This window comes from Meles meles, chromosome 4 (assembly GCF_922984935.1).
Source record: "Meles meles chromosome 4, mMelMel3.1 paternal haplotype, whole genome shotgun sequence".
Lineage (NCBI taxonomy): Eukaryota > Metazoa > Chordata > Mammalia > Carnivora > Mustelidae > Meles > Meles meles.
In genome coordinates, this window is record NC_060069.1 from 159,307,618 (window position 1) to 159,329,021 (window position 21,404).

Consider the following 21,404-nt stretch of genomic DNA (forward strand, 5'->3'; position numbering starts at 1 on the left):
TCCCCAGACCTCACAGAAACTCTTGCCCCATGATCTAAGACTGACCATAAAATTTTCATACTCCGGTTGACCTGGTGAAATGAAAATGCACAATGTAGGCTTACACAATGACAGACAGATGACTCAACAGTAGGAGAAACTCAGACTACAAACCCAGTATTTTTTCAGTTGATTAATATTCTTTTGACCTGGACATTGGGATCGGAATGAGAACATAACTGTGTAGGGGCCATCACTGACAAAAGTGACAATTCTCATTTTCTCACATTTGGCTATTTTCCTCATTTTTCAGATGAGGTTTTCCTCCATCAACAATAGCTTCCCATCTGGTGTTCCTTGGACGTGGGCGAGGGGGGCAGTCTGTGTGACTTCAATGGATCCTTTCTGGGCTTGACCCTTTCTCGGTCTCATGAGCACCATGTTTTTAACATCGGAGCTCAAGTGACATCGAACATGATGTAATACAACGCATATTTGAAATAATAGAAGTGACAAAGATAATCCTGAATATATCCGATAACAATTTCTTTCCCCTCCTTTTTTTTTATACTTTTAGCGACAAGGTGCTGGGGCAACCAATGGAAAAGACAAGACATCTGGCGAAAATGGTAAGATGACATGAATCATCCAGATATCTCCTTGTGTCACTTCTGCAGCCCTGAGCCTGTGGCAGATGTGGGTGATGCCTTCCGTACAAACCAGCCGAGTACACGTGTTTGTGCTTCGAGTTACAGTGGACCTGAGCAAAGCACACAGAGCACCAGGGTCTGGTTTTACAAAGAAAAACAAGCTAGCTAAAGGCAGTGATAGGAACAGTTTCCTTCCCAAAGGAGGACTCTCATTTTGGGCAGCGTGATAATTACAATGCAAATATAGTTCTGTGCTTTCTTCATTAGGGTTGGTGAGAATCATCAGAGTTGTTGTGAGGATAAAATGAGATCAAATGAGATAAGCGCTTTGAAAGCTGTGAAGTGCTCAACTCCTGACGGGAGCCTCCCCAGTCTGCTTCCGGCCTCGCTAGGACCCAGAGCACAACATGGGCTCCAGGGGGGTCTGGATCAGGGAGGGGCAGTAGTGTGTTCCCCACGAATGCGAATGTGTGCTAGAGGCCAGAACGTGTGCATCCCGGGCCAGTCTCCATGCTGGCCTTGGCTTGTAGGAGCCATCACTGTATTTGTGGGACCCGAGGCTCGGGGAGGGGGCGCTGGCTGTGACTGCAACTGGGAAGGGGGTGGACTTGCAAGGAGACCCAGCTGGGTGTGAGCCTAGTGCCCCAGCTTCAGCGGGGTGAGGGGGTGAATGCGTGTTCGTGCTCCTGGTGAAGTTAGATTCTGGATGTTTGTACTTCTTGTCGATTATGAAATGAACTCGCTTTTGTGGGACAAAGGGCCTGCTTCGTGCTGTGCCGACGTCTGCTGCTCCTGTCCCGGGTAATGCTGATCTCCACACCAGGTGCGAGAAACTCCCTGGGGGCCTTCAGGGTCCTCTGCCAGGTCTGCGCTGGGCCTGAGCAAGACTCAGGGACTGGAATGTTCCTCTGTGCCAGTGCTTTCCTCCTCTGTGGCCTCCCGACTGACTTGCCTGCTTCAGGCCGTCCCGTTGGCAGGGTCAGTGTGTTGATCCCAGGGTAAGAGGTCGTTATGTGAATGAGTCAGTGTGTCCCGGTCTGTGGGAGCTGGGAGCCCTTCCTGTCTTCTCCGCGTGAGTCGGGGCGGGCTGCTGGCACAGAGGTCAGAGAGCAGAGAGGGGCAACATGAGAGCTGTGCACACACAGGAAGGCAGAGGGTCCCCAGCAGCTCTCTGGTCTCCCTGGTTCGTGGATTCGTAGCCATCTCTTTCCAGAGGCCTTCCGCTGGCCCCACAGCTTCAGGATCCTGACAGTCAAAAGACTTCTGAGAGACCTGCCGCTCGGACAGTCCTCATGCTTTTGCTCTCTGGCTTTTTCCATCTTTAAAAATTCTGGAAGACCCTGAGAATGGGGTCTTGGGGTTGGTTTCCACATTAGAAATTAAAACGGAGACATTTTTAAAGAGGTTTACATGTTACTTTTTTAAAAATAATGTGACAAACCCATGACATATTCATGTGAGTAACATTTTAAATGGAAAAATAATGACATTTTCGAAAATGGAAAAAAAATACTATTTAGCAAAATGATAGTATTTTACTTTTTTTTTTTTTTCAAATCTCTTTAATGTCTGGCTTTACTAGAAGACAGGGAGCTGCCTCTGCATTTCATCCTGTGGTATCACATGTCACGTTGGCTCAGGAAAATTCCACTGTGAGCTCCTGAGAGAACGAAGTTGGAAAAAGCAAGTCATACCTTAGTACTCTAAAAAATAATTCTGATCTGAGCACTTCCTCAGAAGAGGGCCCTGCCCCCAGAGTACCTGGTCCACACTCTGAGCATTGCTGCTCCGGTGTGACTCCTGTGACATGTGTGAGGATCCTGGACTCTGAGAATCAGACAGAGTCCTGGCTCAGAGTGTTCACTGCCTCCGCCCCCCAGCTCTACCCTGGCCTCCGTCCGATGGGTCCTCCGAAGCATGTCTACGTGCTCAGGGCTTTGCACCAGAGAGAAGTATCAGCTGTTGCAGAAGACATAACTTTCTGCTGTTCTGAGGCATGACATTTTTTTTAGCCCCAAACTGATCCCTTCTAGTGAAAACCAAATGTGCCTTTGCTGGAGGTATGGAAATCAATGGAAAGAAAAATTCAAGATGCCGTGGATAAAGCTTTCCTTTATGTAAGTCTAGATATTAGAGGACATTCACTTCTGAGTAGAAAAAGGGATGTTAGAATTGGAGATTATTCAGGAATCATAGGACAAAGATGCTGTAATCGGTTGTCCTTTGATTTCAGAAGAATTGCTCACAGGCGATATATGCACACAACATTTTATTATGCTACTGAGTTTGTGTTTTGCCTCTAAAAATGGACAAAGACAAAAGTAGTAACAACCCAACAGTGATTGGGGTAAAGCCTTGGTCTAAAAGACATTTTCCCTAAAAATCTAAGTCGCTTCATTCCTTGTTCTTAAATTTGTAATATGAGAATATCATCTGAGAATTTGTTTTAACCTATTATTACATCCCATTGAAATTCAGATTATTTTACTCTCTCATCACAGGTGTTTCGAAAGACCTTTTACTGAATGTCTATTTCCTGCACAAATGAAGCTGCCCACATGTGTGGAAGGAACAGGGCCCCATGGGAGTGGAACCATGGAGCATAGAACATCAAAATGTCAGGAGAGTTGGGTAGTAGTCGATTAATCATGAAATGATCATTCCGAATTTCATTAGTTGTCTACAAGTCAAAGGGTTCTTATTTCAACTATTACAGATTTGCTTTAGGCTTCCATTTAACTTCATTACTTAAAGTAATGAAGACCGTGGCAGTGAGTTATGAGTGCATCGAAATTCTAGTTAAGATCACAGAAGACACATGTCGGATACATGAAGAGTCCAGAGGGATCTTAATTGTTGACTCTGCTGGAATTTTGTTACATTAAACACTATCCCAAGAGTTCCACTGACAGGGAATCTGGGCTCTTGGTATTCCAAGATTATTTTTACGGGTGGTGTTGTCGCTGTGGTGTTTCTGGATGCGAGATGGGATACTTACCCACTCCACATCTAGGATGCCCCTGGGATGCCAACCTCTGCATACATAGCCCAGCAAGCCCAGATGGTCTTCGTCACATTGGCAGTATGGAGACAGGTTGTTCGTAAATTTTAGGGTTATTATTATTCTTGATTTAAAAGTGAATTCATTAGGCTCTTGTTGGCTCAGAGATTTTCATTCCTCTGTGAACAAAGTACCTTGATTACTTGATTAGTTGAGGTCAACAACTATATTTGTTACCCTCCTGGAGTGAAATGATGGTTCGTACTGCTCTGAGTCGTCTGTGGTGTTAAACTCAACCGCGTTCTTTGATACAGACACAACCGATTATTCACCACCAATCACCAGTTTGGACACAAGAAAAAGGTGTTTTTTTTTTGTTTGTTTGTTTTGTTTTGTTTTTTTTTTGTTTTTGGCAAGACAGCAATTTTCCTCGATGTCCTGATCTGTATTTTGATGCTTGTTCTTCAGAGGGACTCCAGGAGTTAAAGGTTTTATTGACAGAGAAAGTCAGAAAATACTGGAAGGAGAGTGGCCGGCCACTGGGAGGCCTCCAACCTGAAGGAAAGATTTACTAGTAATAAACCCCTGGCTGAGCTTACTTTCGGAGCCTGGAGGCTTACCCAAGCTAAATTGAATTTCTAAAACCGGAATGGATTTCTCTTGATTTAGTGAGCTGTGATGCATTTGTTTCCAGAAAGTTCTGTCTTTGGGGGTGGGGACACGGATGCACCTGATTTAAGAAATGGATCCCCTCCCACCAGGCTGTGAGGAAATGTCCAGAAGGAAGGTGTTATTTTGCACCACCTGGACAGCTCACTGTGGCTGTAATTTCTCAGGCATGAGTGCCTGAGAAAGAACTCAGGCACCATGCTCTCGGTAGGTGTCCCCCTTCACCGGGAAAGAGGTGGTGGCTTGAGAAACTTCTAGTAGGTGTGGAGATACTCTAGGACCACATAGCATTTGGTTTGCTTTGACATGACCATATGATTGCTAACAATGACTAAGAGAAAATGTCCTGGGTGCTCTCCTCTCCTGTGTTGAATAAAACCCAGGCACATGGAAATTTAAGTTTATCTCTCCTTTGGATTTGAGAAAACACTCACACGCACACTGAATTTTTTCTGTTATCGAGTCGGTGGGGAGAGAGATGGAGGATTTGTGCTCATCGCTTGACTTATTCACTACCGCTAATCTGGGTGTGATTGTGCAGATAAGAAATGAAATTCAAATATTTATCCCCAAAGCAGCCCCCTTTCAGCCCCAGATCACTTAGGAGAAAGCAACATCTTTTCTTTCCGTGTTCTTCGTGTACGATGACCTTCTATATCTGCAAATGGACGTGGGCAGATTTTTGCCCAGGACGTCTAAGCTCCCAGCTTTCCCAGTTTGGGGAGGTGTGTGGACTGAGGCCTCATGTACAAGGGTGGACGATGAACCAGGAACAGGATGTGTCCAGGAACAAAGGGGACTGAGTGCTCACCGTCACCACCAAGAGGGACGGTCAGTCTGGCAGGAGGTGCTGCCGGGCGGATCCTGGTTTTGTGTTGGACGGAAGCAACAGGAGGAAATGCAGTTTCTAGAAAAAGCCTCCAGAGGTGTCCCGCCAGGCAACCACTGAGGCAGGGAGGTGACCTGGTTCCGCTTCAAGTTTGGGGTAGGAGACTCCAGAGTTCGGGGCTGGGAGACGGAAGGTCGCAGCCCGCAGGGTGGGTTTGCGACCTTCCTGTGTTCCCACAGGCTGGCGTGTGCAGGCGTCTGGAAGCCGGGCTCTGTGACGCTCTGCTCCGCCCGGAGATCTAATATGCCAACTCTGCCTAAACCTCCGCGGGAGTTGAGGTGGGAACTTGCCTTCCTCGGCTCCACCTCTTTGAAAAGGGGAGAAAGAGAATTCGGGGTGCTCCACGGCAACAAGTGTCAGAAATATGCTGTGTAGAATGCGTACAGCCCGCACCTGGCGGTGGGAAAGGCGACTCCCCAAAGTTCTCAATCTCTCAGGTGTGTACCGATCACCAGGCCAGAAAGCTCTAAATCTGTCTCCAGCTGGTGTGATCAAGCCGCGAGCTGCGGAAAGCCCAGAATTCGCCTGTGCTGACATATTGCGAGCGTCGCCGCGAACACCTCAGACACATGAAGCTTTCAAGGCGAAAAATCAAACGACTCTGGTCTCCATCTGGGGCCTCTGGGCCCTTCCTCTCTTTCTTTTTCCATACTCAGAGCAACCAGAAAAAAAAAAAAAAAGGAAATTCAAAACCAGAGTGATAAAACGCTAACGCGGCCTTCAAATACTACAGCGGGATATGCCCTTCTTTGCTGTCAGCAGGCAACGCACAGAAGATCTATATTCCAGAAGGAAGGGACGGGCACACGAGGGTGTTCTGATGTCGATCCAGAGGGAGGAAGAATGAAATTGGAGTTGATGATTAAGCCAGGCCTTTAAACCACCAGGCTCTGCACACAAACCTGGTCATTGGGTAATATCGTTCAACAAGTGAGTCAATTCGACGTGAAGGTTGTTTTAGGGATTAGTGTCGACAGGAAATTTATTACTGTTAATCTTAGTTATACCAGTCATTTTTTTGGGGGGAGGGGCTCCAGGTGGAGCGTTATAATGATTTCCGTGTGCATGTCATACCTGGGATAGATGTGGTGCTTCGAATCCACTGTCTTTGGAGTAAACACACTTGAAGGGTCATCAATAGGAGAGGAGATTGGTATCTGCTCCTTTTTTTTTTTTAAGATTTTATTTATTTATTTCACAGAGACAGTACAGGTAGACAGAGTGGCAGGCAGAGGGAGAGGGAGAATCAGGCTCTCCACTGAGTAGGGATTCCAATGGGGGCTCAATCCCAGGATCCCAGGACTCCGGGATCATGACCTGAGCCGAAGGCAGCTGCTTAACCGACTGAGCCACCCAGGCGCCCCAGTATCTGCTTCTAGTTGTCAGTCTCTACATCTGTGGACATTTGCATAGCTTAAAATGCTCTCATGCACAACCTTCTGTTTCATTTCCTGGCAGACTTGGGAGGTGGGTAGGGAGGCCATGACAGGCGACGCTCCTCATGATGTCGGTGATCTGTCCAAGATCACACGAATCACAAGAGGAAAGTTGTGCTCATCTAGCCAGCAGGGCAGACACGCCAGATTGTCTCCATGGACACTTGCTCCTGAGATGGCTCTGGGCTTGGGGTCTTGCTGCAAACCATCACCAAGGGTGGGCTGTGGTCTGAGCGCCTGGAACAGAATGAGCCTGACCGGCTTACATCCTGGCCAAGCCAGAAACCAGAGTCTCAGCACCATCACCTCAACCACTTAGTCAACCAGTGACTGGCCTCTGGAAAATATATGTGATGTCAGACTCATTACGGAGACAGCCACATTAATTTTTCAAATGAACACATTGAAACAATATGCTAATTTATGGGCTTATTCGTATCTTTCTTCTTCTTCCTCTCTCCCTCCTTCCTTCCTTCTTTGTGAAATTGAACACTGGATAACTTTAGACCAGCTGAAGATAGAATTCTGTTTCGTATCATATAGAGAAGGCCCATATGCCTTAGCGGAAACCTGAAGGTACAAGTTAGGTTGAAAGAATTGCCATGTAAGATCTTTTTTTTTTTTTTTTTTTCCATTTTATTTATTTTTTCAGCGTAACAGTATTCATTCTTTTTGCACAACACCCAGTGCTCCATGCAAAACGTGCCCTCCCCATTACCCACCACCTGTTCCCCCAACCTCCCACCCCTGACCCTTCAAAACCCTCAGGTTGTTTTTCAGAGTCCATAGTCTCTTATGGTTCGCCTCCCCTCCCCAATGTCCATAGCCCGCTCCCCCTCTCCCAATCCCACCTCCCCCCAGCAACCCCCAGTTTGTTTTGTGAGATTAAGAGTCATTTATGGTTTGTCTCCCTCCCAATCCCATCTTGTTTCATTTATTCTTCTCCTATCCCCCTACCCCCCCATGTTGCTTCTCCATGTCCTCATATCAGGGAGATCATATGATAGTTGTCTTTCTCCGATTGACTTATTTCACTAAGCATGATACGCTCTAGTTCCATCCACGTCGTCGCAAATGGCAAGATTTCATTTCTTTTGATGGCTGCATAGTATTCCATTGTGTATATATACCACATCTTCTTTATCCATTCATCTGTTGATGGACATCTAGGTTCTTTCCATAGTCTGGCTATTGTAGACATTGCTGCTATAAACATTCGGGTACACGTGCCCCTTCGGATCACTATGTTTGTATCTTTAGGGTAAATACCCAGTAGTGCAATTGCTGGGTCATAGGGTAGTTCTATTTTCAACATTTTGAGGAACCTCCATGCTGTTTTCCAGAGTGGTTGGACCAGCTTGCATTCTCACCAACAGTGGAGGAGGGTTCCCCTTTCTCCACATCCTCTCCAGCATCTGTCATTTCCTGACTTGTTCATTTTAGCCATTCTGACTGGTGTGAGGTGATATCTCATTGTGGTTTTGATTTGTATTTCCCTGATGCCGAGTGACGTGGAGCACTTTTTCATGTGTCTGTTGGCCATCTGGATGTCTTCTTTGCAGAAATGTCTGTTCATGTCCTCTGCCCATTTCTTGATTGGATTGTTTGTTCTTTGGGTGTTGAGTTTGCTAAGTTCCTTATAGATTTTGGATACTAGCCCTTTATCTGATATGTCGTTTGCAAATATCTTCTCCCATTCTGTCAGTTGTCTTTTGGTTTTGTGAACTGTTTCCTTTGCTGTGCAAAAGCTTTTGATCTTGATGAAATCCCAATAGTTCATTTTTGCCCTTGCTTCCCTTGCCTTTGCCGTTGTTCCTAGGAAGATGTTGCTACGGCTGAGGTCGAAGAGGTTGCTGCCTGCATTCTCCTCAAGGATTTTGATGGATTCCTTTCTCACATTGAGGTCCTTCATCCATTTGGAGTCTATTTTCGTGTGTGGTGTAAGGAAGTGGTCCAATTTCATTTTTCTGCATGTGTCTGTCCAATTTTCCCAGCACCATTTATTGAAGAGGCTGTCTTTTTTCCATTGGACATTCTTTCCTGCTTTGTCAAAGATTAGTTGACCATAGAGTTGAGGGTCGATTTCTGGGCTCTCTATTCTGTTCCACTGATCTATGTGTCTGTTTTTGTGCCAGTACCATGCTGTCTTGATGATGACAGCTTTGTAATAGAGCTTGAAGTCCGGAATTGTGATGCCACCAACTTTGGCTTTGTTCTTCAATATTCCTTTGGCTATTCGAGGTCTTTTCTGGTTCCATATAAATTTGAGGATTATTTGTTCCATTTCTTTGAAAAAAATGGATGGTATTTTGATAGGGTTTGCATTAAATGTGTAGATTGCTTTAGGTAGCATAGACATTTTCACAATATTTATTCTTCCAATCCAGGAGCATGGAACATTTTTCCATTTTTTTGTGTCTTCCTCAATTTCTTTCATGAGTACTTTATAATTTTCTGTGTATAGATTCTTAGTCTCTTTGGTTAGGTTTATTCCTAGGTATCTTATAGTTTTGGGTACAATTGTGAATGGGATTGACTCCTTAATTTCTCTTTCTTCAGTCTTGTTGTTGGTGTACAGAAATGCAACTGATTTCTGTGCATTGATTTTATATCCTGACACTTTACTGAATTCCTGTACAAGTTCTAGCAGTTTTGGAGTGGAGTCTTTTGGGTTTTCCACATATAGTATCATATCATCTGCGAAGAGTGATAGTTTGACTTCTTCTTTACCAATTTGGATGCCTTTAATTTCTTTTTGTTGTCTGATTGCTGAGGCTAGGACTTCTAATACTATGTTGAATAGCAGTGGTGATAATGGACATCCCTGCCGTGTTCCTGACCTTAATGGAAAAGCTTTCAGTTTTTCTCCATTGAGAATTATATTTGCGGTGGGTTTTTCATAGATGGCTTTGATAATATTGAGGTATGTGCCCTCTATCCCCACACTTTGAAGAGTTTTGATCAGGAAGGGATGCTGTACTTTGTCAAATGCTTTTTTAGCATCTATTGAGAGTATCATATGGTTCTTGTTCTTTCTTTTATTAATGTGTTCTATCACATTGATTGATTTGCGGATGTTGAACCAACCCTGCGGCCCTGGAATAAATCCCACTTGATCGTGGTGAATAATCCTTTTAATGTACTGTTGAATCCTATTGGCTAGTATTTTGGCGAGAATTTTTGCGTCTGTGTTCATCAAGGATATTGGTCTGTAGTTCTCTTTTTTGGTGGGATCCTTGCCTGGTTTTGGGATCAAGGTGATGCTGGCCTCGTAGAATGAGTTTGGAAGTTTTCCTTCCATTTCTATTTTTTGGAACAGTTTCAGGAGAATAGGAATGAGTTCTTCTTTAAATGTTTGGTAGAATTCCCCTGGGAAGCCATCTGGCCCTGGGCTTTTGTTTGTTTGGAGATTTTTGATGACTGTTTCAATCTCCTTACTGGTTATGGGCCTGTTCAGGTTTTCTATTTCTTCCTGGTTCAGTTGTGGTAGTTTATATGTCTCTAGGAATGCATCCATTTCTTCCAGATTGTCCAATTTGTTGGCGTAGAGTTGCTCATAGTATGTTCTTATAATTGTCTGTATTTCTTTGGTGTTAGTTGTGATCTCTCCTCTTTCATTCATGATTTTATTGATTTGGGTCCTTTCTCTTTTCTTTTTGATGAGTCTGGCCAGGGGTTTATCAATCCTATTGATTCTTTCAAAGAACCAGCTCCTAGTTTCATTGATTTTTTCTATTGTTTTTTTGGTTTCTATTTCATTGATTTCTGCTCTGATCTTTATGATTTCTCTTCTCCTGCTGGGTTTAGGGTTTCTTTCTTGTTCTTTCTCCAGCTCCTTTACGCGTAGGGTTAGGTTGTGTACTTGAGACCTTTCTTGTTTCTTGAGAAAGGCTTGTACCGCTATATATTTTCCTCTCAGGACTGCCTTTGCTGTGTCCCACAGATTTTGAACTGTTGTGTTTTCATTATCATTTGTTTCCATGAATTTTTTCAATTCTTCTTTAATTTCCTGGTTAGCCCATTCATTCTTTAGAAGGATGCTGTTTAGTCTCCATGTATTTGGGTTCTTTCCAGCTTTCGTCTTGTGATTGAGTTCTAGCATCAGAGCATTGTGGTCTGAAAATATGCAGGGAATAATCCTAATCTTTTGATACCGGTTGAGACCTGATTTGTGACCCAGGATGTGATCTATTCTGGAGAAGGTTCCATGTGCACTAGAGAAGAATGTGTATTCTGTTGCTTTGGGATGAAATGTTCTGAATATATCTGTGATGTCCATCTGGTCCAGTGTGTCATTTAAGGCCTTTATTTCCTTGTTGATCTTTTGCTTGGATGATCTGTCCATTTCAGTGAGGGGAGTGTTCAAGTCCCCTACTATTATTGTATTATTATTGATGTGTTTCTTTGATTTTGTTATTAATTGGTTGATATGGTTGGCTGCTCCCACGTTAGGGGCATAGATATTTAAAATTGTTAGATCTTCTTGTTGGACAGACCCTTTGAGTAGGATATAGTGTCCTTCCTCATCTCTTATTATAGTCTTTGGCTTAAAATCTAATTGATCTGATATAAGGATTGCCACCCCAGCTTTCTTCTGATGCCCATTAGCATGGTAAATGGTTTTCCACCCCCTCACTTTAAATCTGGAGGTGTCTTCGCGTCTAAAATGAGTTTCTTGTAGGCAACATACTGATGGGTTTTGTTTTTTTATCCATTCTGATACCCTGTGTCTTTTGATTGGGGCATTTAGCCCATTAACATTCAGGGTAACTATTGAGAGATATGAATTTAGTGCCATTAGTAGCCTGTAAGGTGACTGTTACTGTATATTGTCTCTGTACCTTTCTGATCTACTACTTTTAGGCTCTCTCTTTGCTTAGAGGACCCCTTTCAATATTTCCTGGAGACCTGGTTTGGTGTTTGCAAATTCTTTCAGTTTTTGTTTGTCCTGGAAGATTTTGATCTCTCCTTCTATTTTCAATGATAGCCTAGCTGGATAGAGTATTCTTGGCTGCATGTTTTTCTCGTTTAGTGCTCTGAATATATCATGCCAGCTCTTCCTGGCCTGCCAGGTCTCTGTGGATAAGTCTGCTGCCAATCTAATATTTTTACCATTGTATGTTACAGACTTCTTTTCTCGGGCTGCTTTCAGGATTTTCTCTTTGTCACTAAGACTTGTCAATTTTACTATTAGGTGACGGGGTGTGGACCTATTCTTGTTGACTTTGAGGGGGGTTCTCTGCATCTCCTGGATTTTGATGCTTGTTCCCTTTGCCATATTAGGGAAATTCTCTCCAATGATTCTCTCCAATAGACCTTCTGCTCCCCTCTCTGTTTCTTCTTCTTCTGGAATCCCAATTATTCTAATGTTGTTTCGTCCTATGGTGTCACTTATCTCTCGAATTCTCCCCTCATGGTCCAGTAGCTGTTTGTCCCTCTTTTGCTCGGCTTCCTTATTCTCTGTCATTTGGTCTTCTATATCACTAATTCTTTCTTCTGCCTCATTTATCCTAGCAGTGAGAGCCTCCATTTTTGATTGCACCTCATTAATAGCTTTTTTGATTTCAACTTGGTTAGATTTTAGTTCTTTAATTTCTCCAGAAAGGGCTTTAATATCTCCAGAGAGGGTTTCTCTAATATCTTCCATGCCTTTTTCGAGCCCGGCTAGAATGTTCAGAATCGTCATTCTGAACTCTTGATCTGACATAGTACCAATGTCTGTGTTGATTAGGTCCCTAGCCTTCGGTACTGTCTCTTGTTCTTTTGTTTGTGGTGATTTTTTCCGCCTTGTCATTTTGTCCAGATAAGAGGATATGAAGGAGCAAATAAACTACTAATAGGGTGGCAAAGACCCCGGAAAAATGCGCTGTAACCAAATCAGAAGAGACCCCAAATTGTGGGGGGGAGAAAGGGGATAAAAAACAGGTTCTGAAAAAAAAAGGAAAAAAAAAAAAAGAAAAGAAAAAAATTTAAAAAATAAAACAAATAAAAAAATATAAAAAAGAAAGAAAAAATATATATATTTAGATGAACTAGTCAAAAAACGTTAAAAAAGAAAAGGGTAAAAGTTTTAAAAAAATTTAGCAGAAGAAGAAAAAAGAAAAAAGAAAAAAAAATTGAAAAAAGAAAAAAAAAATTGAAAAAAGAAAAAAAAATTGAAGTAGCCGCAAGACTAAAGAATCATGGGGAGAAAGCCATGAGTTCCGTGCTTTGCTTTCTCCTCCTCTGGAATTGCTCTGCTGTCTTAGGAATTGAATCTGCTTTCTCCTTGATAGATGAACTTCGTCCTGGCTGTATATTTTGTTGATCTTCTGGGGGAGGGGCCTGTTGTAGTGATTCTCAAGTGTCTTTGCCCGAGGCGGGATTGCACCGCCCTTACGGGCGGCCGGACTAAGTAATCGGCTCGGGTTCGCTTTTGGGAGCTTCTGTTCCCTGAACGCTTTCCGTAGAGTTCCGGAGGACGGGAATGAAAATGGCTGCCTCCCAGTCTCCGGCCCGGAGGAGCCGAGAGCCTGGGGCCCCACTCCTCAGTGCGCCCCCAGAGGACAGCACCCAATCACTCCCGTATCCCCAGCCTCTAGCCGCGCTCCGAGCTCACCCAGCCCGCGACCAGTTCAAGGTAACCCCGAGCTGAGAGTTCAGTCCTCGGCTCTGTCTTTGCAGCCGGTTTCTCCGTTCTAATACCTGCAAGCTCTCCGACACTCCGACACCCCCGATCCTTCTGTGACCTTGTGGGGCCTGGGGCCACGCTGGCCCCGCGTGGGCTTCACCCCGGTTTAGCCCCTGGAGCAATGTCCCTCAGTGGAACAGACTTTTAAAAGTCCTGATTTTGTGCTCCGTTCCTCCGCCGCTTGCCGGGAGCCGGCCCCTCCCCCCGCGGTCTATCTTCCCGTCGTTTTAGATTCACTTCTCCGCCAGTCCTACCTTTCAGAAAGTGGTTGATTTTCTGTTTCTAGAGTTGCTGTTCTTCTTCTCTTCGCTCTCCCGTTGGATTTGTAGGTGTTTGCAATGTTTAGATAAGCTATCGAGCTGATCTCCTGTTACCTGATGTAGTCTCAGCCTGCTACTTCTCCACCATCTTAACTCCCTCCGCCATGTAAGATCTTTTTAAGCCCAAGAAGCAGCTCGGACCAGGAAAATGGCGATCCTTCTTTTCTCTGGAGTACTGCCTGAACTGGGACACAGGGGTATCTCCTAGTCTGCTAATCAATTATTCGTATGGAAATAATATTTCTCAAGTGCTTGAAAACATTTTGCTCTCTTAAGCATGTGAAACACTCATAATTTTACTTATAGAATTAATTTGCACAGCAAGCAGCTTTTTGGAGGAGAGAACCGACTTGAATCTCAGCCTGGGCTCTCCGATAAGATGGTTTAAATTTGTAGGTTTCATATCAGTGAGTTTGTTTGTGATTACAGAGGCATGTGGGAATGCTAATGTTCCTACTTGAGAAAGGATGTTCTTGGGAGATAGTGGGCTGAACTGTCTTCAGAAACTGAACTCCCTCTCAGGTGGGACCGGCCCTCCCACTCACAGGAAGAGGGAGCCTTGAGGTCCCTGTAACCTGTCTCCCTGGGCATCCTTCCAGCCTTCCAGGGCAGACGTCTCCCAAGAAAGCTCTTTGCCACGGATTCTAGAATAGAGCTTTGGGGAGAGCTCCTAGGACATGTTGTGAGCTTATGAAAATTCCACTCAACACTATCGATTGGTTTCTTCCCGCATTCTTCATCAGTAACGAGTGGGAGTTCCTGATCAATACTAATTAATTGTGACAATTTGGCTTAATTTGGACCAGTCAAGAAATAGCGCTATTTTGTTTCCGTGTACAATTTTTTTTCTCTCCTTAGTGGGCTTCTCCTTGTTTTTGGGAAGTGACTGATTTTCATTAACTTAGGCAAGCTGAGAACAGGTTTGACTCTGAATGCTTTTAAGAGTTTCTTCAAACTGTGATAATGGGTTTTTGTTCTGTTTTTTGGCCTGCACTAAGACCTAGTGTAGCAGACTGGAAGAGTCAGCTTTGCCGGCTTTTTGGAAGGAGTCACGTGAGCAAATGCTGTTCACCAGCTGTGTGCTCTGAAAACAAGACCTAGCAAACTCATTCCTGGGGGTTCTTGGGCACCTCCTTGTCTTTTTCACTCTCTGTGAAGGACGGGACCACCAACATCAGGGTCCAGGGAAAGATAAAACACGGCCCGTTTGTTAAAGAATGATTAAGGGGAGCATAACCCGCCGTGCTGAGCGTGGGGCCCGACACACGTTGCCCGGCTGGGAAGTCAGCCTCTAACAAGGCGCCAGATCCAAACCTTTTTCTTTAAAACTACTCAATACGTACCGCTCATGTTACAATACATTTTCCTTCCGTACTTTCTAAACCACTGTCCTGGTTTAGGCACAGCAGATAGATAATTGGAAACTTTTTAGGGTGTGAACAATTAATTTGAATTTTTTTTTTAAAGATTTTATTTATTTATTTGACAGACAGAGGTCACAAGTAGGCAGAGAGGCAGGCAGAGAGAGAGGAGGAAGCAGGCTCCCCGCGGAGCAGAGAGCCCGATGCGGGGCTCGATCCCAGGACCCTGAGATCATGACCTGAGCCGAAGACAGCAGCTTAATCCACTGAGCCACCCAGGCGCCCCACAATTAATTTGAATTTAAGTCATTTTCCACATAAGGAGCACAAAAGTTCCCTGCTCTCTGTGCTTGCTTTACTTTGTAAGGGACTTGGGGAATCCTCCCGCATCACTTTGTGTGCCCTTTGTAGTAGTGAATGATCTCTGGTTTTGCATTGTTCTTTGTAGAGGGTTGGAGAGGGCCCCAAAGTGTTTGGCCCATGGAGATGGGAGTTCTAAGTCTCCTTCTCTTACAGCAGGACAGGTGTGACTTAGACCAGCTGCACAGAGCAGACGGGGTGCACGGGGTTTCTGGGCTTAGATCTTAAGAAACCAGCAACTTTGAACTTTTTGTCCCTGAAAAATCTTGCTGTGGGAGGAGGCACACCTTCTCCCACAGCATCTGGGAGTGCTGGGCCACCTGAGAAGCCTGATACCCTGAATTCGTCCTATCCTGAGGAGGCGTGGGCTAGCTGTGTGGAGCAGCGGACATGCCCGACCCGCCAGGGACGGTGCTGTCTCTCCCAGCCCCACTGCAAGACGAGTGGTGAATACCGCCCAGGTGCCTCCGGCCCCAGGACCCTCTCGCTGCAACACACGGACGGTTCACACACAAGATGGGCCCATCTGAGCCCATCCTCCTCCAGAACCGGTGGGCAGAATAACCACTTCCTGTGTTTATGCTGTTAAATTCTGGGACAGCAGCTATCTGTTACATACCCACGCCTCTCCTCTTTATTAGCATGTCGGTCGGTTCTCCTCTCCCTCCCCCGTTCCTTCGAGGCCATCCTGAACTGTTTTGTCTTCTTGCTGGTAGGAATGTAATCTTTCCTGGAAGCGTACCTTTAGGTTCTTAAAAACCAGAACAGAGATGTTGCAAAACAGGATCAACTCCAGCCTTTTTCTGCACATTTGTTCCAAAAGTATTTGCTCAGCACCTAATCTGTGCTAGACACTGTTATCATAATGAGTAAGGGCGAATTTTAAAAGAGCAGTGCTGGGAGAATGGGGCCGGAAGTCCTTAGTGACAAATGGACAGGCCGTGGTCCTGGGAGAGGGAGGAGGGCACGCCCCACCTCTGAGGAGCTTGAGGAGAGTTAACTACAAAGGGACTGTTTGCAGAGATGTGCATAGGGTTTAGGGAAACCCACATAGAACAGTGCAGCACCTCAGACTAGCAATGGCAGAGCCTGACGGGAGGCGTCTGAATCCAAAGAGGAAGATGTCTGGAGAAGCAGCCTGACAGGGACCGTGTCTTTCTGTGGAGGGACATATCTGAGCTGCGCAACAGTGCAGACATAGAGGGTTGCCAGATTTAGAAAGTACAACTATGGGACACTCCGTTAAATTTCAGTGTTAGATAAGCAAAAAATAAAAATAAAATTAAAGTATAAGTATGTCCCATGCCATATTTGGGACATACTTATACTAAACATTTTTCATTGTTTTTTCTGGAGTTTGATATAGGCAGCCTGTATTTTATCTGCAACGCTAGCTGAGAAGGAGGCAAGGGACTTAATAACCAGATCTCTCTTTCTGTCTTCTGATTGTCCGTCGTGCCATCTGTTGGAGGAGCCCAACCAAAGCCACAGAACGAGGGTTAGGATGGACAGAGAGCAAATCTGAGGAGCAAAGTTTGAAAAAATTGCATTGCGTCTTGCCTATGCACTTTTGTCACTGAAACCTGGGTCATCAGCTACCCCTCTCAGTGTTCCCTAATTTAAAAAAAAAATGTAGCTTATTATACTATGAGTGATGGCAGATTTACACAGACAAAGAGGCAGGATTTTTGTAAACAAATTCTGGATTGGTTTCAGAAAAAGCACGCAGAAGGAAGGAAGGAAGGGAGAGAAAGAAAGAAAGAAAGACCATTTATTAATAGTGTCCTTTTAACATGTAGTGTCATTGGTTGACTTAATGTTTTTATTTTTTTTTAAGATTTTATTTATTTATTTGATAGTCAGCAATCACAAGTAGGCAGAGAGGCAGGCAGAGAGAGAGGAGGAAGCAGGCTCCTTGCTGAGCAGGGAGCCCAAAGTGGGGCTCGATCCCAGGACCCCGGGATTATGACCCGAGCCAAAGGCAGAGGCTTTAACGCACTGAGCCACCCAGGTGCCCCATTGGTTGACGTAATGTTTTTAATTTATTTATTTTTTCAGCATAACAGTATTCATTGTTTTTGCACAATACCCAGTGCTCCATGCAATACGTGCCCTCCCTATTACCCACCACCTGTTCCCCAACCTCCCACCCCTGACCCTTCAAAACCCTCAGGTTGTTTTTCAGAGTCCATAGTCTCTTATGGTTTGCCTCCCCTTCCAATTTTTTTTTAAATAAATATATAATGTATTTTTATCCCCAGGGGTACAGATCTGTGAATCGCCAGGTTTACACACTTCACAGCACTCACCATAGCACATACCCTCCCCAGTGTCCATAACCCCCTCCCCCTCTCCCAACCCCACCTCCCCCCAGCAACCCCCAGTTTGTTTTGTGAGATTAAGAGTCATTTATGGTTTGTCTCCCTCCCAATCCCATCTTGTTTCATTAATTCTTCTCCTATGCCCCTAACCCCCCATGTTGCTTCTCCATGTCCTCATATCAGGGAGATCATATGATAGTTGTCTTTCTCCGATTGACTTATTTCACTAAGCATGATACCCTCTAGTTCCATCCACGTGGTTGATGTAATGTTTTTAAAGGGAAGAAACCTGTCAGCTCTATTTTTGGAAGAGCAGTTGGGTGGTCCGTGAACGTTAGTGTGTTCTCCAGGTGTTCAGTTTAAGGTCTCAGGCGCTCTCAGGTGTCGTCCAGGAGCAAAGGGAGGGGGCCAAGGACTGGGGAGGGGTACGTAACAGGAATGCAGCCAGGACGGTGCGCGTGCCCATGCAGGTGTGCAAAGCTGTGCACATCTCGACCTGGCCTGACGGAGAACCCCGATGGAAGCCCAGGCCAACTGGGAAGTGGGGGGTCTGTGAAGAGCAGACACCATCACCCCCTCCCGAAGCCAGGTTTATCAGGGCAGGCGGGAGCGCCGGCAGTTTTAGCCTCCTGGGATTTGGGCTGCCTGGGGCGTGGTCAGGTGCCTTCCAGAAAAGCTGCCTCCCGGGGGCCCATTGAGCCTGTGGATGAGTCACCCACGTGCCCTGAGCCACAGGAAGACTGGGGAAAAGGAGGTCTGCCAGTGACCCCAGGTGCTCCCCATAAGGGCTGGAAGAGCAGCAGCCAGCCTGGGGTCTAGGACTTGGTCTGGGAGGCACACAGTCCTGGGCTCTCTTCAGGCAGCATTTCAGACAGTCTGAGATTTGCCTTCACTGTCCTGGAGAGGGATGAGGTGGTAGGTTGGAGTCCTTAGTTTCAAACTTGTATGACTGCGGGATCAGCTGGTGAAGAAGTACAAGAAGCAAACATCCCTTCCTTCTAGTCAAGTGCAAACCAGAGCTAAAATCTCCCTCCCTCTCCTTCCCCACGCAGCCGAGAGAATCGCTCTTTTGGGCATGTCAGGGAAGACAATGTCCCACAGAAATGAGGACTTAATAAGCCCCTTTAATAGGAACCATACTCTGAAAGTTCAAGAATAAAGAAGGATAACCAATATTACAGGATCATTGAATTTGAAATATAGTTATTTATAAACTTTGTTTTTTCCAGTATTAATTTGAAGGTATATATATAATTATTATTTTGAACAGAAATGGTTGCTTGTCATGATCGAGACGGCTAATTATTTGCATATCGCTAAATCTAATTTAACGATACATTTAGAGCAATTATATTTCCTTTGAAAGTTACCTCCCTCTGCCAGAAAACTAATTGACTCGTGGATGCTTCTGATCTGGGATTCCTCTGAGTTCTTGCCAGAGAACTCCTGTGCCAGGAGCCACTTTCTTTTTTCCTATAAGGATCTGGAATTGAGTAGACCAACGATCAGCTGAAAGATGTATTGATTCCACAGACCCAGACAGGGGGTGGCGGTCGGGGTGGGAAATGGGAAGACAGAGACACGGCCTCCTTCACGTTTATGAGAATACTCCTTCCAGTAATTTACGATTATGCGAAATAGAAGCTTGCTGCCATGTTTGTGCTCAGCAAGGGCCCTCTTCAATATTTCTAAAATGCCTTCTTCTCTTTTGACCATTCCACCACCCCGGACCCTGAAGATAATTGAAAATTGAACTGTGCGCCAGCATTCACTTAGAAAGCAACGTGTCCTTGGATGTCAGAAAGAGTCTTCCCTGGCTAGGTGCTGATGTGAGCCAAGTCATTCCGACGTTAGACTCTTCCGATCATAATTAGCTCACAGACCTAAGTGCAATAGGATTGACCTTTGAACGTGGCAGAACTCATTACCCACAGCACTCATTGTGCTAATCACAATGGAGACGGTGCGTCTCCTCGCCTCTGACCTTTCTTAGATTTTAGAGTTTCAGCGTTTCAGTGCAAACATAAACCCTTTGGCAGTTTGAACTGATGTGCCCTCCCCGAGATTCAATTTCCCACCCGTCCATAAAGCAAGCGTTTTTATAGCATGCTTTGCAAATGGGCTAGGTCATCAAAAACAGCCCACCAAGAGGTGTGTTGGAGATTATAGTGCATTTTCTGGCTACAGAAAGTCCTCTAAATGTTCCTCCAGGTAGGGACACTCAGTAAGTGTTCATAGGACTTTCAGAAGAAAATAGAGAACTGTTCAGCATCGAACTGTTGCTGGGTTCGTCTGTGAATCAGCTGCCAGCTCTGCAGCATTTAGACATTTTAGTCAGTTGCTTTCAGGTTTCTCTTTGCTTTTCGGCTGTTGCCCTGTTTGCAGTACCCCTGGACCTGCTCGGCTGGCTGTAAGGTCTGGCAAGAAAACCATGTCTGCGTCTCTGTTTGCTCACCAAGGGGTGGGAGAAGAGGAGATCTCCTTTCTTGTCCCTGCCATTTGTGGGTTGGCCATTGGCTGGCAGTTCACCTGCAGTGAATTGTTTCACATCTTTTGGGCCCCATTCCTCGCTGTGGGACAATGTTGTCTCTGGGCTGTTGCCTTATTTGGACACTTTAGGATCCTGTGGCTGTCCCTTTCCGGGACACTAGAGGAGTTTTGACTTCTTTGGATTTTATGTTCTGCACACATCGGGGGAATATTGCCTGTGAGACCGAAGGAGAAAAATGATGCTATTTCCCGGTGGAGGCAGTGGAGGGGAAAGAAAATACAACAGGCAGCATCGGAATAGGATTGTCAGCGGCTGTGATAACAAATGTAACTATTTCAACAAAATGGGAAAATTTGTTCTTTCATTTGGACAGACCGCATTTCCACATTGCTGCTTGCAGAACACGGACAGGGGCTCATTTCCTTGGACTTTCTGTGGTGTGCATTCGGGTGTGCATAAGGCTGCCTGACCAGCGGCTGGCCTCTTGGTGTGGACAGGTGTAGACGACAGTGGTCCACTCATCACAGGAACACACAGGAAGCGGGCGGCCTCCTACGGCTGAACTCTGCACACATAAAGAGGTTGCTGTCAGCCCTCCTGCTACCGCTGAAATCAAATTGTTCCTGCGATTTTTTTTTTTTTTTTTGGTTCCTGCGATTTCGCTTCCAGAAAATATTCCAATTATCCTTTGAAACTTTGTAACCATTTCACCTGGGGTTTGGGCAACGCTCTGATGCCATGCATTACTGGTATCATGTGTGGGGACCCCCGACAAGTGCCCCTCCAGACCTGGCAAAGGAACATTGAGTTATAGCCACTCTTGGAAAAATGTCTCACTTTGCATTTTCTATAAACCCGGCCCATCGACACTCTAAATTATGGCAATGAGTGGAGGATGTGAACTATAACTTTGAAATTACGAGCCGGATTAGTTGGTGGAAGGTTAGAATCGTGTCTTAAAAGACACAGGGAGCTCCCTGCAGATGAAATGAGCAGTCTTATTCTGTTCACACATCTCAAAGTTGAAAAAACTGGAACATCTTGCCAATTACCTATCTGGGATGGAAGTAGACTGTTGGGTCACTCTGGCCATTCACAGCTGGCAAAATATATCTCTGGTGTGTATTTCCTCAGTTCAGCTTAAAATGATTTTAGTGAAAGGTCGGATGCCTCAGCTCTGGGGAGCACTTCTATTCTCTAACAGACCGATGTTAGACATTTTCCCCGACATCCTGCCTAAATTGGTTTTCCATATCA

The 21,404-nt window shown here is 45.1% G+C and overlaps 1 protein-coding gene across 1 annotated transcript in view; it reads left to right on the forward strand.

The window, feature by feature from the left end:
• The window catches only part of PCP4 (Purkinje cell protein 4), a 62,176-nt gene that overhangs the window by 27,416 nt on the left and 13,356 nt on the right, over positions 1-21,404 (forward strand). Inside the window, exon 2 of the mRNA XM_046002782.1 lies at positions 557-608. Coding sequence (XP_045858738.1) covers positions 557-608 — 52 coding nt within the window. The remainder of the gene's footprint in view (positions 1-556; positions 609-21,404) is intronic.